At 34.3% G+C, this 17,445-nt stretch overlaps 1 protein-coding gene across 3 annotated transcripts; it reads right to left on the reverse strand.

Moving 5' to 3' along the window:
- Nucleotides 1-274: 274 nt before the first annotated feature.
- Nucleotides 275-4,932, reverse strand: WEB1 (WEAK CHLOROPLAST MOVEMENT UNDER BLUE LIGHT-like protein (DUF827)). 3 transcript variants are annotated; one of them, XM_078298801.1, is made up of 5 exons: nucleotides 4,625-4,798; nucleotides 4,089-4,153; nucleotides 3,079-3,623; nucleotides 1,601-2,611; nucleotides 275-1,303 (listed from the first exon to the last, which is right to left on the reverse strand). In XM_078298801.1, exons 3-5 carry the CDS (start codon nucleotides 3,619-3,621, stop codon nucleotides 503-505), a joined length of 2,355 nt encoding a protein of 784 aa, XP_078154927.1. In that variant the 5' UTR covers nucleotides 3,622-3,623; nucleotides 4,089-4,153; nucleotides 4,625-4,798; the 3' UTR covers nucleotides 275-502. The 3 variants fall into 3 exon arrangements, with proteins under 3 accessions (XP_078154927.1, XP_078154924.1, XP_078154926.1); XM_078298798.1 differs by lacking the exon at nucleotides 4,089-4,153 and having other exon boundaries at nucleotides 4,625-4,932; XM_078298800.1 differs by lacking the exon at nucleotides 4,625-4,798 and having other exon boundaries at nucleotides 4,089-4,421.
- Between the last annotated feature and the right edge of the window lie 12,513 nt (nucleotides 4,933-17,445).

Here is a 17,445-nt window from a genome sequence, read left to right on the forward strand (position 1 = left end):
AAAGGTCATAAATTAATCTCAATTACTTAACAAAAAGCCAAAAAGCACCCCGAAAATTAGAAAAATCCTCTACCAAACATGGGGGGGTATAGTACATTCCAGTATCACTATCACCCATGCTTTACAGGTATTGCCTGGTTCCTTACAGGTACCATTATCATCAGTGCAACAAATATTTGTGTTAAAAAAAACTTGCAACAACAGAGAAAAAAGAGAACTGTGTTACGTTCAGAATTAACTCGTATCTTCTTAACATTTTCTATAGACATAAAAATAGGGCTCAACTTTTATACACCTTCACATTTGAATTCCTTCAATGCAGTATCAACAAGTCTTTCACAACCCCATGCACTACAAACATTACAAGCTGAGATATACAACTCGACTGGCTTTATTAGTAACAATGCTAAAGCCAACATACTTGCATGTACACAACACAAACATAGACCAAAAAACTTTTACAAAAAAAAAAAAAATTTAATCTTAAAACTTGCACAAAATATCAACGGGCACCCTCAGCCTTTCTTCGGGCTATATACATAATAACCCGAGGGAAGAAAGATTTCTTCCTCCTTAGCTTGAGCTCAGCCTGCAAGACTGGCAATTCCTTCTCAGGTTGCACCATTGCATGTATCTCTTCTTTTTCTTCCCTTCTGACAGGATCTTTTTGACCTGGACTCTTTATTGGGTTAACGGATCCAGTTCGCGCTGCAACTTCATTACGTCTCCTCTGCTCATTCTCAGCTCTCCACTTGCGCAATTCCATTTCCGCCCCTAGTTTTCCTTCCTTGGCTCTCTCAGCTCTTTCCAAAGCAACCTTCATACCTTCTCTCTTTGTCTCCATTTCTTTGCAAGCCTCATGTAATTTCTCCATGCACTTCGATTCAGCTTCTTTGGCCTCTTCCACTTGTGCAAGGGCATTTTCAACCTTCCCATGTGCTGACTGTTCAGCATCGTGTGCCTGTTTGCTCAGAGCATAGTACTCCTCCAAAGGTAAGGTGATGCATCTGGGGGATTCAGCTTCTATTACGGTTTGCTCACTCTCTTGGAGTGAATTTATGGCATCTAGGGCTAGTTTCTCCGAAGCTTTGGAGGCCTCAATTTCTTTCAAGGTAGCCTTGAGGCGAATTTCAGCAGTGGAGAGGCTCGATTTCGAATGGTTGAGCTCATCTCGGGCCTTCTTGAGTTCTTCTTGGGCTGATTGGGCTGCCAATTTAGCATCTTCAGCCTCTTCGGCTGCATGTTGGAGCATTTTTGGGAGCTCCACCATCTTCTCTCTTGTTTCTTTCTCTTTCAACCTCACCTGCAAATGAATTATACCATATATTAACCTTCTTTTATTTTTCATATTTTTTTTCTTCCAACAAAGAATTCCTCGAGTTGATACAATACTGAACCCGTGAACCGTATCAGTATCAGTAAATAAGCAGCACATGTGGTCCATAACCCAAGTTTAGGGCTTTGGGGCTATAAATAGATGGTTGATGATCGATCCCAATATGAGTAGAAATAAATAAAATAAAAAAGGACAATTGGCCATTTGGATTAAATTGGTAAAGTCTGTACTCTGTACTAATAGCCTGCTAGCACTGCAACTTACCACTTCAAGCTCATCTTTGGTCCTATCAAGTTCAACCTCAAGGGAAGTAACAGCGATAGATGCCATCCCCTCCCTCTGTTGCAAGGTCAGAAGTGAAGCCTTTTCATTATCCAGCTCTGACTTGAGCGATACATTTGCTACCTTGAGTATCTCCATTTCATTTTTTGCCTTCTCCACATTTCCTTTCACTTCCTCCAACTCCTTTTTCGCCTTCTCCAATGCCTCCACTATTGACCTCTTCATTTCCCGCACCTCACTTGTACCATCATCTCCCATATTTGCCATCTCCTCAAACAATTTTGTTTCCATGTAAGCTGCCAGCTCAGCCTTTAACTTGCCCAAAGTAGATGCGGCTGCATTCAATTTGGATTTCAAATCCTTAGTGGATGCATATTTTTCGTTTAATATTTTTAATTCCTCTTCTCTCTCTTTCAGTTCCTTCTCCCATGTGAGACAATCCTGCTCTCTGGCCAGAGATGCCCCAATTCTATGCTCCTCTGCCTCAAGATGCGCACTGTGAGCCAATTCCAGATTTTCCTTGGCTGAGATAAGCTCTAGGGTTAGCTCCTCCAACTTCGTATCGACCTCTCTACAAGTTGAAACTGCCTCTTCAGCTTTTCTTACTGCTATATCTCTCTCTATTACCAGAGAGGAATATTGCTCTTGCAATTTCAGAAATTCGAGTTGTACTGACTCAAGCTCTGCAACTGCACTTGTGTGGCGCAACTTCGCCAGGTCAGCTTGCGCCTTGGCAGCAACACTCGATTCATCAGTGATCCCTTCTCGAATCTCTTGGGCTCTTAATTGGGCCAACTCCGAGTCTTGTCGAGCCTGAGACTCCTCAGTTTGAGCCTTTTCTAGACTAAGCTTGAGCTCTTCTAGTTGGAGCTTGGCACTCTCCAGTTCAGAGAGAAGCTTTGACTTCTCCAGTTCAGCTGATTCAGCTCGGGTTTTGTATAGAGGAACTTCTTCATGGAGTTTCTCCAGTTCGAGCTTTATCTGCTTGCTTCTCTAAATGATTTCAGAAAGGGCGAGTGAGTTTTAACAGTACCAGAAATTAATAAAGGCAGACCTCAATTGGATCCTTTTGAGTTATGTTTCTCTTTGTTGAGAGTTATCGTGTAATCGAGGCAGGTAAAGATGAACCAGTTTTCTTCAGAAGGTAACAAAAGAAGACCTAGGGGTACTTGTATATACCAGTTCTGTCCAGGACTGAATTTTACTGACCAGTCAGAGATATTGCTAACCTAGGTTACAGAAAACCTCATATGGATAGCCTGACGGGGCAATTTTTTAATACTTTTCATGTCAGGTACCATAGTGGTACCAATAAGTACCCTACAATCAGACTAAATTATACAATACTATTATTAATGTTGACCCCAAACTGTTTGGAACCTGTATTTAACAGTAGTAATCTACAGACTATTTTACTTTCCTTTAAAAAAACAAAAAGAAAGAAAGAAAGCTACATATACCGCTATTGTTTGAGCCTTGTGAGCTTTCCAATCAGTTATCCCACCAAACTTTGTAACAGCTTCCTTGACCGACTCAAAAGGGGCTGTGGTGTCAATAAGACCCCTGTTTTGGTATACATTTTTTGCGGCATTTACTGATGCCTTCTTTCTCACGTCCTCCACCTTCGCCATTCTGTCCTTGGCTTCTCCAACTCCAGTGATAACCATCCCCAATTTTGCTCCGTTTTCAAGTTCATTCTTTGTAGGACTTTCCATCGTCATATTCTCTTCATTGATAACTGTCTCCGGTACAGACCCCCTTTGATCTCCATTTTCAGATATATCTTTGATAGGTACCACAGCATCAATTTGGGTTTGCACTGTTGACATGGCAGGAGCCTCACCTGATGCAGTATGTGTATTGGGTAAAACATGCTTATCAGTGTCAATTGGTGAGATCGAAGACTCCATAACTGGGGAAGATTCTGCAGAACCTGGAGATTCCCTCGTAGTTGATTCTGAATTTACATTTAGATTTGGTTCAGGATCTTTTGGTTCCTCCATCACTAAAAACATTATTTAAATGCAAAACAAGAAGACAAAAATTCATCATCAGCTTTTATCGACAGAATAGAGAGTAGTACATATTACGTAACAAGGGTTACCATATGACATGTGAAAACCAGATTGATATGGGTATGGATTATACTGATTCTTTTGTCAATTTCAAAAAAAAAAAAGACAGTACAACGCCACTTGATGCTGTTAAGGTACTCAGTACTGTAAGTGCCATTTTGGTACTAAGATCTACTGCTGGTACATCAATCAAGTTTTAGTATATGACCATCTCAAGAAATAGGTGTATAATTAAAAGAGGAAAATTTATTACACAAGTGTGGAAGTCGCCTATAAGGATTATGCAATTAAATTAAATTGGCTACATTTAGCACAGATATGACTTTCCCTGAATTAAATAACCAAACCATTCTTCTTTTATAGAAAGAAAAGAGAAAAGAAGAGAGATAGCTTACCTAATCCACTTGTATCTTTTTAAAGCAATAGATGCCTAACCACTAAGGCACTCAGCTCCGTCTACCTGCGTATCAAAATCAAACTGTTTTAAAAGCGTAAAAATTAAAACTGTTAAAATACAGCATAAGTACTGTATAAAGAAAAGAAAATACAGAGTATAAAAACCATAACAATCAAAAGGGACGCGAAATTGGAAATCGGAAGATGCTTGAACTATGCAGAACAGTTAATTAAATAAACGCCATAAACAGCGAAATCCAACAGGAGAAAGGAAAGAGAGTGTGGGACCTCGCATTACCAGGAGTCAACTCAATGTCTAGAAACCCTATGATCATCCAAAAACCCCAGAATTTTCACTGCCCAAATTGAAAAAAATTAAAAGGAAAAATAAGCAATCGGAAGTGCTTCGTTATTTGTGACCTACATCATGGTGTCAAGCAAAATCAATTTAAAAGTCGAGATTAAGTAGGAAACGCCTAAAACTCTGCTGATAAAACGATTACAAGAGAAGAGCGAGCTAGAGAGCTTGACTTACTATGATCTAAGCAGCTTTACCAGCGAGGAAAAGGTTTAATTCGAAGGTATATCAGATCAAAATCAAATTTGAGAGGTGCAGTAGACTTTTTCTTCCTGCTCCTTTCCCACCTCGATTTTCTCTCTCCGAGCGCGTTTCACAAATTTCTCGCTATTGGAAAATAGTATTATTTTTCGTAATGAATAATGATGCTGTTACTTTACCATCATAAAGGCAAACAGAGTTATAGACGCCCTTATCTTATCTAATCTTTAATTACACAGTTCAATTAGACAATAAATAACCTGTCTTCTTTAATTGGAGTATTATATTATAGGTATATTATATTTGTCTGTTAATAAGCTCAGAGAATTTTATTGAAAAGAGGAGGGACAAAGAGATGCTGTCATGTTGACCACCAGGATAGCAATGCGTATTTCGGACCTGAACCTGGTCCTTTATTTAATTAATGGTCCGTTGGATTGTCTGAGCTTTGGTCGGAATAACTGCTTTTATTTAATAGTCAAGGAGATGAGGTGTTCAGAAATCCATATCCTCTCAGGTATTTGACTCAACACAATTGAAACGGACGTCTCAGATTTACTCTCAGCTGGTGCTTGTTTGAGATTTGTGCTTAGTTAAAAAGACTAATTTTAGATTATACTCAGTTCGGTAACATGAGGGGTGTGAATTCCTCTATTACTGTACAAGAAAATCTTTTACAGTTAGTGGATCTGGACCGTTCTTTTTAACTTAGCATGAATCTTGAAGCCCAATAATACTGCTCTCGTGCTAGCCCGAATTCCAAAGTGGTGAAATTTAATCTCAAACTGTAAAGTGAGGTCCATACTCTGCGGTATTGGAGAGGAGCTAAATCCGGTGTTGAGGAAATGTATCTAGTCAAGGAGATGAAGTGTTTAAGGAGCTACTCTAACACAAATATTTGTATAAATATTTAAGCTTGATTTTAGATATAATACAATAATAAAATCTGAAATACTAATGATAATTAAACTTATAAATATGAAAATATTTAAATCCAGTAAGGAAATAAGGTATTGAAAAATAAATACACATGACTTGTATAAAAACAGTTATAAAAAAATAATATTACTTCGTATAAAACACTAACCACATTTTTTTTTAGTTTTCTAATATTTTTCATTTAGTTGATGAATAAGTTTCTAGATAAATATGCATGAGTTATTACATGCTCTGTGAAGTAAAAATCTATTTTGATTTTCCAAGTTTGAACATCCGACTCCAGACACTCAATATGATATGAAAAATATATTTTTTATTTTTAGCTTCTTTGACTAACTTTTAAATCTATTGATTTAAATGATATGGATTGTCCAATATTTATGATTATCTTCTTACCTGAAAAATACTAAAATTTCTCAAAATAAATGATATGGATTGTCCAATATTTATGATTATCTTCTTACCTGAAAAATACTAAAATTTCTCAAAATAAAAATTATTAATTCTGATTTCCAATAAAAGATTTAATATGTAGATCGTAATGAGTGACTTCGACTGTATATCTCAATTTCAAATAGAGGTTTAATGGTTATTTACTTTGTGAATCTCCCTAAAATAACTCTACAATTATAAGATTTTTCAACAAAAAAAGAAAGTTATGAAAATCGAATAATATATGTCATTCTAATTCATAGAAAAGTCTAATCGTTCAATCACAAGTTCATTAATTCTGTAGCCAGCTATAGATTGAAGAAATGAAAAATAGAACTGGTCCAATCACAAGTTCAATTAAAACGCAATAGGAAAGCCTCATATTTTTTGTTTTTTTTGCATTAAAACGCAATAGGTGATTTCGAATCCTCTGCGTTAACTCAAAAGGGAATCTTTTGAGTTAATCAATCTCAATCGTCCGATCTGTTTTAAGATTCATGCGGACTAGATCTGCACTAATTTTGAAAGACTCCTATTTTTTTTTCTAAGCAGAGTTAGATTGACTCCGTTTAAAATTAGACGGTTGAGATTAATTAACTCAAAAGATTCTCTTTTGAGTTAATGCTGAGGATACGCATTCCGCAATAGGGGAGCCTAGTCAGCTAACCATTCATCTCCACTTTCGGTATCCTATATGTCTCCCGTTCGCCAGTACTGGAGACTCCTTTCTTTCGTTTCTGCAATACATTAGGTTCGGTATAAGATAGGCAAGAATGTATCCAGTTTATTTTAAATGGAGAGAAGTTATGGGTCCGCATTATTTTATATTTTTTTATTGGACGGGTCTGCTTTCGGCAACTTGATCATAAATGTATCCGCATACTTTCGATACCTGCCCTGTTAGATCCACCGTTAGATTTGATTTATGATAAGAAATGGACGGTAGATATATGAAGCTCAATTGAAGGAGTTCTATTGAATAGAGACGCCTGCAGGGAAAGAAAAAAAGTAGCAGAGAGCCGTTTAGCTGATCTTATTTTGAGAAGTAGAAATGTTACTTGTCTCCAACATGTACGCTCAATTATTCTCTACTACTGGCGTGGTCGTATTGTTGACGGATTAGCACTTAGCAGCATAGTGATAAACGAATAGTTCAGGTTCAAGTTAGCGGGTTCAAAAGTTTGTGACTCGGGTATTCGGCAATAATTCTGTACAATAATGAAGCAAAAAAAATTCCAAAAAAGACCCCAAAATTTTTTTTGGCGTTTTATCGCGTTTTTCTCACGAATAATTTGTGACTCGCGTTTTATTCGCGAATAAAACATATTATACATTTTTTTGTATTTTATTCAGAGTTCAGTTCGAAAACGTCAAAAAATGAATAAAGCGCAAATAATTCGTGAATTAAACGCGAGTTGTGTGACTATATATGCTTAGCAAGAGCGGAGTCAGATTTTCTTGCTTAGAAGTCAATCATACAAAATTTATATACTGCGAATGGGGTAATATTTTACCATACTCTTATTTTACACTAAATATACAAAACATTATGTATAATACAAAATTTTGAAAAAAAAAATGGGTCAATACCCTCTTACTTCGTCTCTGTGGATATATTAATTACAAACTTGTTTAACAGCCAATGAACAGTTATCAAATAATAAAATTTACAAGTGTCTTTGTTTGATTAGATAAAACTATATACTAAATTTGGTGCAATTTGAAAACTATTTAACCATCCTATGAACGGTTTTAAAAATCAACGGCCCGATTTTATAAATCTTCGACAAATGGCCATTTGACTTACAAATTGCATTAAATTCGATAATCAACATATTTATATTATAGAAAATATATTTACAATTACCTTTTTTCAGTCTGATAAAAATGGTTGTTAACTTTTACTGTTTTTGAATGGTCCAGATGCAGTGATTTTGTATCTATCTAAAAAAATAGTAAAAAAATTCCATAAAATATAAAATTTTGTCTCTAAGCACATTTTAATATGTATATCATGTTGAACGGTTCGGATCGACTGTTTGAACTTTGTAAACAGAGATAGAGATGTGGGATATGGTTGCGACACAAAACTAGTGGTGCATTTTAACCCTACTCAATAAACTAAAAACTAAGCTGAATCAGATCAACAGTTGAACATAAATTTAAGTACACAACCTACTTTGCTATTACTCTCGTAGTATGAAATATTTTCAAAAGTATATATATTTGTTATTTTGAAAAATATCAAACATTGTTCAAACTAGACAACTAAATACGTATATGTATTTTCATTTCTTAAATATCACGTATCATATTATAACCAATTTTGAATGATGTTTACCATATTATCTAATAATTTTAAAATTTTAAGGGTGTAAATTTAACGACTTTGAGATAAACTGCTAATTGAATTTCAAATTGACTCAAGTATCCTTTTTTTTTTTAAAACTTGGTAGTAGCTACCAAGGTTTGTGAGGGGGAATCGAACTCTCGACCTTTGGGTATAACAACTCTAGGATATTTTCCTAGCCAATTATGCTACCTCCCCTTTCTCAAATTGACTCAAATATCAAAATGAATTTAATTTTCTAGTTTAAAACATTTTTATTTTTCCAGAAACTGTATGCCATAATTACTCTCATTTTTTTTAAGAAAATCAATTTTCTTGTACCATAACAATTTGGTTGCTAGGAGGATTATAATTTGTTTGAAACAAAATGAAATTTTTGAAAAAAAGAAAATACTTGTTTCAGTACGTACGATTTGTTTTGATAATGGGTACGGATAATTATCTGTATATGCATCCACTTTCGAAACTGAAACCTTATTTGTATATGTGTCCGTATAAATCATACCCTTATCCGTATTCGTTAACTATTTGTATTCAAACATGTGAATCTGCAAAAAATAGAATGCAGACATGGATACAGACAAGTAATATTTGATTAGTCTGCATCTCTGCTTCTATCACATCTTGAGATTTGTGCTATCTATAGATTGATTATTTAAAGAGGAGTAAACAATGTGAATAAATAAGATAATCTTCTTGGTACGTTAAGTCTTTCATATATATATATATTTTTTTTTTTAAAAAGGTCTTTTATATTTTTATTATTGTGCACATGATACATAGAATTCTCTTCCAACGAAATATTGTAGAAAGAAAAAATTTAATGGCATTTCTCTGTTGCAACCAAGGATACAGTATGGTACTGACCAATAACATCTTGAATTTTCTCAAAGAACTATGGTAACATTAAATAGATTATTTTTTATACCGTTCAAAACAAAACAAACATATATTAAATAAGATAAACATGATATAATGAAACAAAAATTTCTCTTTGCAATTAATAATACAATTTCAGCGCTCAGAACAGCGCTCTCCCAAAAAAAAAAAAAAAAAAATGCGCACTACGTGTATCTGGGGTACTGTTCAGGGAGGCATAAAAACTGTGATTTGAATACGCATGTAATTAAGAGCGGCAATAAATGATTGAATGTCTAAGATGCCGCACCGCTACATGTTTTCAACGCGTGCGCAAATCAGGGAATTTAGAGGTGGAGAGGATCCCGAGTCCTCTGCGGCGTTGTCCGTTTATCGCGAATTCGTGTCCTCTGAGATATCTCAAACTTTGCGTGACTTTATGGAAAATCCCAACCGTTTAAATAAGTTTTGCACGAATCTCAAAGCGAACATAATTCTGACCCCTACATCACCCCGAATAGGCACCGGACACGTCGGTCACGCAAAAGTTGAGATATCTCAGAGGATACGCACTCGTTTATCGCGGCTAGCATGAATTTTGCCCCGCTCCAGTACCTACATTTATCGGGTAAATATTTTAACAGAGGATTTTTGGCTGCAAGCAGCGTACTAACTATAGAATTAAAATAGCGCTACAAATGGTTCCTGCGCTGCATGAAGCTAAAACTACTCTGTTAAAATCTTTACCCGATTTATCGCGGCGAGCACAAGTATTAAATAATGCGGCGGGTCCCTGCACGTGGGATGCGTACGTTACTTTAATTATTAGTTTACTTTTTGTTTTTTGTTTTTTTAACTAAATGAGAGGCTAAGAGCGCATATTCGGTAATGTAGAATGAAGTTTCCGGGATCATAAGAAAGAAAGAAACTCAGACCTGATTAAAATATACAAAATCGACTTTATAATTCGTACAAATTTATATTGAACGGTCCGGATTTAACTGACAGGATCAATAGATAATATAATTTGAATTCAAGTGATAAAGGGTCAGAGCTAGGGCTGGCAAAAAAATTCGAGGTTCGTGATTCGATTCGGGTTTGATTCGAGTTTAATTCGATTCGAAATGGGTTCGAATTGAAACGAACCAAATCAGGTTCGGTTCGGAATTAATTCAAACCAAACCCAAATCTAGCCTGGTTCGATCGAAATGGGTTCGATCATTTTTATGGTTCGAATCTCATAATAACATCGGCCGTCCATTTATTTGATGAAATTAAAATCCAAGATAGAGAGTCATAATTTAACTTAGCCGACACTTCCTCGCTTTCAAATCTCAATAACCTAGTTCTCTCTCCACCTCTCCCTAACTCACTCTCCCTCTAGCTCTAAAATCTAGCTGACGCTCTCGGCGACTGGCTGTCTCTTCGGCTGTCACTCCTCTCTCCGGACTAGATGACTGTCTCTCCTCTCTCTTCGGTCGTCTCTCATAGTTCATACCAGGAAAGCCGTCCCTGATGTATTTTTTCATGAACAATTTTTTAACTTAAAAACACTCATTTCATAGTTCATACTGGTAAAAGGAAGCCATGTGAATTGTCCCGCGAGAAAAAATTAATGTATAAACTACCGGTATAACTAGGACTGCTAAAAAATAATTTAGTTCGTGATTCGATTCGGGTTCGATTCGAAAAATGTGTAGTTCGAAATGGGTTCGGTTCGAAACGAATCAAACCAGTTCGGTTCGAAATTAATTTAAACCAAACTCAAACCTAAGGTAAGTTCGGTTCGGTTCGGTTCGTTGCCACCCCTAGTCAGAGCCCACTTTAGAATACAAATAAAAATTATCTTTAATTATTTGCGAACATAATTAACTCGAACTTATAAATAGCTAGGAGACATTAACACTTTCTTTTCTAATTGACAATGAATTAAAATATAATTACAAATTATAGTTAGATGGTAATTGAATTTTAGTTTTGAGCAATGAAAATTTCAATTTTCAATTAAATTTATGATTAGTTGAGTGCAAGTATTTCATGCATGAGAGGGTCGGAGTTGTTTGTTGGAGTTTGAATACTTGTAAGTAATTAAGATCAATTAACTAATTTAAATTTTTTAATATATAATTACGGATGACTTTTTCCTAAAATAAATATTGATGGCATTACAAAATTAAATCTGCAATCATTTGAATTTTTTATCTTTGGGCTTTTAAAATTTATTTTGAAGCTTTCGATCTGAAATTGTTTTAGCATATGCAAACACTAAACAGTAGCGAACTAGCTACATATATCGTACAAAAAGCGAACTAGCTTTTGATCTGATTTTTTTTTTGTGATAATTTTTACACAAGAAAACCAATTTTCTTAACATGGCACTCTATCAATATCGATCATTGTTGTAAAAAACGGCCGTTTAGGCCGATTAATCGGTCGATTAGTCGTTGGTAGTGATCAAACTGTTATAAATTATTTCCCAATTACGACCGATTATTCTTTATTATGATCAATTAATCGTTTGACTGTACCATGTACGTCCAACAAACGCATACCGTTATTTACAATGCTGATTAATATGCATCCAAGGACAACATAACACGTGCAAGTGGTGGTGCAACTCGCCACTCACTGTCCATGTTAGCGTCGATACATACGACGATGCTCTTGCACGAGTAGATAATCACCCAATAAATAGAACTATAAAACAGAAATCAGGAGTTGAAAAATATAATACGGTGTAATTTTATTTTACAATGGAGATTAAAAAATATTACTACATAAAGTCAGATTTTCAAGGTGTGGAGGTCAATTATATATATATATTTTTGCTTCAAATAGAGGTCATTATACACTACTCGTAACATTTTACTATAAATTATATAAAAAAATGGTGATCAATTGAATGCATATAAAAATTATAAATTTAGTAAATAAAATCATTGATGAAAGATAAATATCAAGTTTTCAAATTTTAAATCTTATTATTACAACAAAGAATTTCTCCTATTTAAATTTCAATCCTATGAACTCACAATCAGTAAACATGTGCATTTATCACATTCTTTAACTTAAGAGTCTTAACACAACAAAAGCAATCTCGTTACAAAGCCCACAATTTTTTTTAATAAGTACAACAAACGGCACTCATACCGCCGAGTTTATTTATTTATTTATTTTGAAAAAAAAAATATAGAATTGTCACCTATTTCATTGCAATACAAAACACATTTTACCACAGAATAAAAAAAAGAAAGAAACGTACCCTGCATTTGTACCTCGGTATTCCTACTCTACAAGATGAGATAGTTGTTTTTTGAAGAAAAAAAGAGCAACACAGGAGTCGCACTTGCGAAATAGAAGATTAATTATTAGTTTATTACAGAGATAGAGATAGAAAAAATATATCAAGCAAAAATCTAGAAAGAAAAAAAGAATAAGCAAAAGTATATTATACTGAAACAAAGGAGGTATAAGATTTGTCTCAGTTTGTTTATGATGCAGATCATCCTCAAAAAATAAGATTCAAGGAACGTGCGATCAGTACCTTGAGTCAATTATTTTATTTAAAAGAACTGACTTCGTCTACTCAGCTTTTGTCTTCATATTTTGTGGTCTCTCTTTTGATTTTGATTGTTTGGTTTGGCTATTTCTACCAAATTATTTTTTTTAAAAAGCGTATCTTATTATAATCCGCCCGTAACGATAACTCATGAATTGGGCCTCTGTTGGGCTTCGAGAGCAGCCCGTACGGGTCGTCTTTGGGCCTTGGAACTAGGCCCTATCCTATACGCTTTTAATTCATTTTTAACCATGCCACGAAGAGAAAAAAATTGTTTGCTGTATACGCTAGTCTGTTTTCCATGTCCTTATAAATTCGTATCTAACAAATTGTTCTGAACATAATGAAAAGTAATTTGGACTGCCTCACCTGCTTGTATCACTAGCTGATTAATTATGTGAGAATGAAAGGAATTAGACATCTTGGGCAGATCCAGAATTTTCGTCTGGGAAAAAAAAAAATCGAATCGGGTTTAAATAACTTATTGGATTTAAACCTATTAACTAATTGGGTACTCGATAAAAAAAAATAATGTTTTGACTTATATTTTCTAATACCCTGACTTATAATTTCTGATCCTATAACTTGTAATTAATATTACCAATCATAATTCAAGAAATTTATTTTGATTTTAACACTAAATTTAACCCGAATTACAAATCAAACATCCAGAGGGGGGCAAAAAAAATTTCAGGGAGGAACACAGTCGATCGGTACCAATAGATCATGACTAAAACTCAAAATCCAAGGGGAGGCGACTCCCCCCTGTGCTATAGTAGATCCGCCCCTGATCTTTCTCAAGGGATCATAAATACTACAATCCAAAAAGTGAATCATATTATAGTTTAGATCTCCCACTTGAGAAATTATCTCATCGTGTTCAAGAAGATAATAGTTATATAGTAATTAATACATGTTTACGATGAGAATTAATCTTTGATCCAGTGGTAAAGGTAATGCCTTCCGTGTAGGAGGTTGTTGGTTCTAGATCAGAATGAGGAAATTTCCTATGAACATAAAATAGTTGACTTGATTGTTGGGTATTCAGATAAAGTACAGGTGCAACAATTCAACTCAATTCAGTCAATTGATTACTATTCAAAACAAAATCTAAGTGTAAATTAAATCTGAGATAAAAATTTATCACTAGACGTGCAACAGAGATATTCGTCTAATTGTAGAAGCGATGACCTTTTCCATTGCTTACTATTCAAAACAATTTAGTCAATTGATTACTATTCAAAACAAAATCTAAGTGTAAATTAAATCTGAGATAAAAATTTATCACTAGACGTGCAACAGAGATATTCGTCTAATTGTAGAAGCGATGACCTTTTCCATTGCTTTCATGTCAGATGAATGCAGTAAAAACAACAACTACGTCTCTACCAGTATCCACACAAAAAAGTTGAAGACCAATTGCAAGTTGGAGTGCTGTCGCAGACTAACAACACCATGTTTTCTCTCTCTAATTCTTTCTCGGTTTCCAGAAGAAGTGCGAACATAATTTATCTCGAAAAATGAATTGTTATTGTCTGTTTATAAAACACAAGCACCACTTCAGTCACACTTTTTCAAGTGCACCAATTCAAAGATACTTGTTCAGATGTATTGAACCAAAGAGAAATAGCAGATCTTCATGCCCATAATACATTCAATCCAATATGTTTTAATCTGTATTTAATTTCATATGGTAAATTATTAATTATGCTCAAATAATTTGATATGTAGGACATTTTCAATATTAATCTCCAATCTTTACTATCAAAATAAATAAATTTGTTCACTCAAATACATTTAGTTTCAATCCTCTTTTTGTTTCTCTCTATTGTGAGAGGTTTTTTAGAGACTCAGGTCAATGAGTAATTTATGCGAAAAATTCGCGTGAGAGTTTGCACATATATATATATATATATATATATGACACGATGATGTATAAATCTGAGAGTACACACTCTCTCTCTCTTGAAATTATATGGGTTGTGAAATTGCTAGGGAGGAAAAAGAACTCTCTTTAAAATTGAAATTTTATAACCTTGTCTATTAAATTTTATATTTTCTAAATGCATCAATATATTTTAACCTCTCTTATAAAATAAAAATTACATCACACTAGATTTTTCAGCTCCACTTTCAACTTCCATCGGCACAAAGAGAAATATAATTGTAAAAAGTAAACGGAAATGATCCACATGTGAAATTGATCGTTAAGATGCATGCTTGACAAACCACTCTACTATATATTAAGATCATGTCAATTAACGAGCTCCCTAAATTCTTAGACTAAGCCAGCTTGGCCCATTAACGAGCTAGAGGACTCTTCTCCGAAAATTAATTAATTTTGAACACACACATAATTACAATTTTGAGAAAATGTTTAATGATGACGTGAAAGTATAATTAACGATCACCGTATATTGTTTGCTAAGTACGTTTTGTTCGCGAACATGTAGAATAGTGAAAGAATAAAGAAAAAGTGAAACTTAAAATAAACATTTACTTCGTACTATATCAACCGTGTTTAGTTGATGATGAAAGAGTACAATAATAAAAAAAGTGAAAAAATATTGGAAAATAAATTAATTTCATCTCTCGGGAAATACTAATTCTCAATTCAATCGTCTTCATTGAAGAGAGAAGTAACCGGTAGACGAATAAATAAGGGTCTAAACTCTAAAGTGTAAACAACAGAATTTGACTACAATATTCAATGCTAATTTCACATTTTCAATTCTATAGTTCCACTCAATTCTTTTCTTATTCGATAGATAAGGAACTTCTATTTCTCTTTTCCACACTTATTAGACAATGAATTATAATTTTGTAAGTCTTGTAAAAAATAATTATGTATATACAACAATAAAAATTTACAAATATGATATATCTGTTAAGAGAATTGCCTATCCAACACATAAAAATATAGATGCAAAATTGCAAAGTAAACATTTAAAAATATGACCTCAAATTTTCCTTCTTTTTTCCACTATTCTTCACGGTAAGAAAATATTTCAGGTCTTTTTCCGAGATTTTTATATTTACCCAATTTTTTTTTTATTAAAAATAACCACGGTTCAGTGAAAATTTTAAAAATACCCAACCCGTGGAAAAAAATCTACGGCCCGGAAATTTTAATAATTTTTTTTTTCTAGAGATTATGTTGTTCAGTTCAGTTTATTTGAAATTTAGATTAATTTGAATTGTTAAGTTGGAGGTTTGTATGAATTTTATTTGTATGAATTGTTAAGTCAGAGTGCTTCTGAATTTAATTTTGCACCTCTGGTTAACATACCAAAGCATCTTTCAAAATCATGAAAATTGACCGACATGTAGTCTTGACATCGTAGAACAAGACTGCATGTCGGTCAATTTTCATGATTTTTGAAGATGTTTACCTATGGAGATGCAAAGTTAGACTCAGAAGCACTCCTTTAACAGTTCGGGCAATTTTTTAAAGATAATATCTCGCGATCTGTTTTGGGATTTTCTGTGAAACCTCACAGTGATGTTCTACGATGTCAAGATTGCATGTCGGTCAATTTTCATGATTTTGGAAGATGATTTGCTATGTTAACCAGAAGTGCAAAGTTGGGCTCAGAAGTACTCCTTCAGCAATTCGGGCAATTTTTGAGATATGATATCACGCGATCTGTTTTGAGATTTTTTGTGAAACTTCACAGTCATGTTCTACAATGTCAAGACTGCATGTCAGTCAATTTTCATAATTTTTGGAAGATGCTTTGGTATGTTAACAAGAGGTGCAAAGTTGGGGTCAGAAGCACTCCTTCAGCAGTTCGGGCAATTTTTGAGAGATAATATCTCGCGATCTGTTTTGAGATTTTGTATGAAACTTCACAGACGTGTTCTACGATGTCAAGACTATATATCGCTCAATTTTCATGATTTTTGAAGATGCCTTGCTATGTTAACCAGAGGTGCAAAGTTGGGCTCAAAAGCACTCCTTCAACAGTTCGGGCAATTTTTGAGATATGATATCTCACGATCTGTTTTGAGATTTTTTGTGAAACTTCACAGTCATGTTCTACGATGTCAAGAATACATGTCGGTCAATTTTCATGATTTTGAAGATGCTTTGTTATGTTAACCAGAGGTGCAAAGTTGGGCTCAGAAGCACTCCTTCAGCAGTTCGGGCAATTTTTGAGAGATGATATCTCGCGATCTGTTTTGAGATTTTGTGTGAAACTTCACAGTCGTGTTCTACGATGTCAAGACTGCATGTCGGTCAATTTTTATGATTTTTGAAGATGTTGTACTATGTTAACCAGAGGTGCAAAATTGAATTCAGAGGCACTCCATCAACAGTTTGGACAATTTTTGAGATATGATATCTCGCGATCTGTTTTGAGTTTTTTTGTGAAACTTCATAACCATGTTCTACAATGTCAAGACTGCATGTCGGTCAATTTTCATGATTTTGGAAGATGCTTTGGTATGTTAACCAGAGGTGTAAAATTGGGCTCAGAAGCACTCCTTCAGTAGTTCGGGCAATTTTTGAGAGATGATATCTCGCGATCTGTTTTGAGATTTTGTGTGAAACTCCACAGTCGTGTTCTACGATGTTAAGACTGTATGTCGGTCAATTTTCATGATTTTGGAAAATGCTCTGGTATGTTAACCAGAGGTGCAAAATTGAATTCAGAA

This window comes from Carex rostrata, chromosome 3, assembly GCF_964058835.1.
Source record: "Carex rostrata chromosome 3, lpCarRost1.2, whole genome shotgun sequence".
In the NCBI taxonomy this organism is placed as follows: domain Eukaryota; kingdom Viridiplantae; phylum Streptophyta; class Magnoliopsida; order Poales; family Cyperaceae; genus Carex; species Carex rostrata.

Excerpts from the sequence above, each read along its gene's own strand:
- WEB1 (XM_078298798.1), bottom strand. Across the intron at positions 2,612-3,078 it reads ACAAGGCTCAAACAATAGCG|AGAAGCAAGCAGATAAAGCT; the intron begins GTATATGTAGCT and ends GAAATCATTTAG. Across the intron at positions 1,304-1,600 it reads CCAAAGATGAGCTTGAAGTG|GTGAGGTTGAAAGAGAAAGA; the intron begins GTAAGTTGCAGT and ends ATTCATTTGCAG.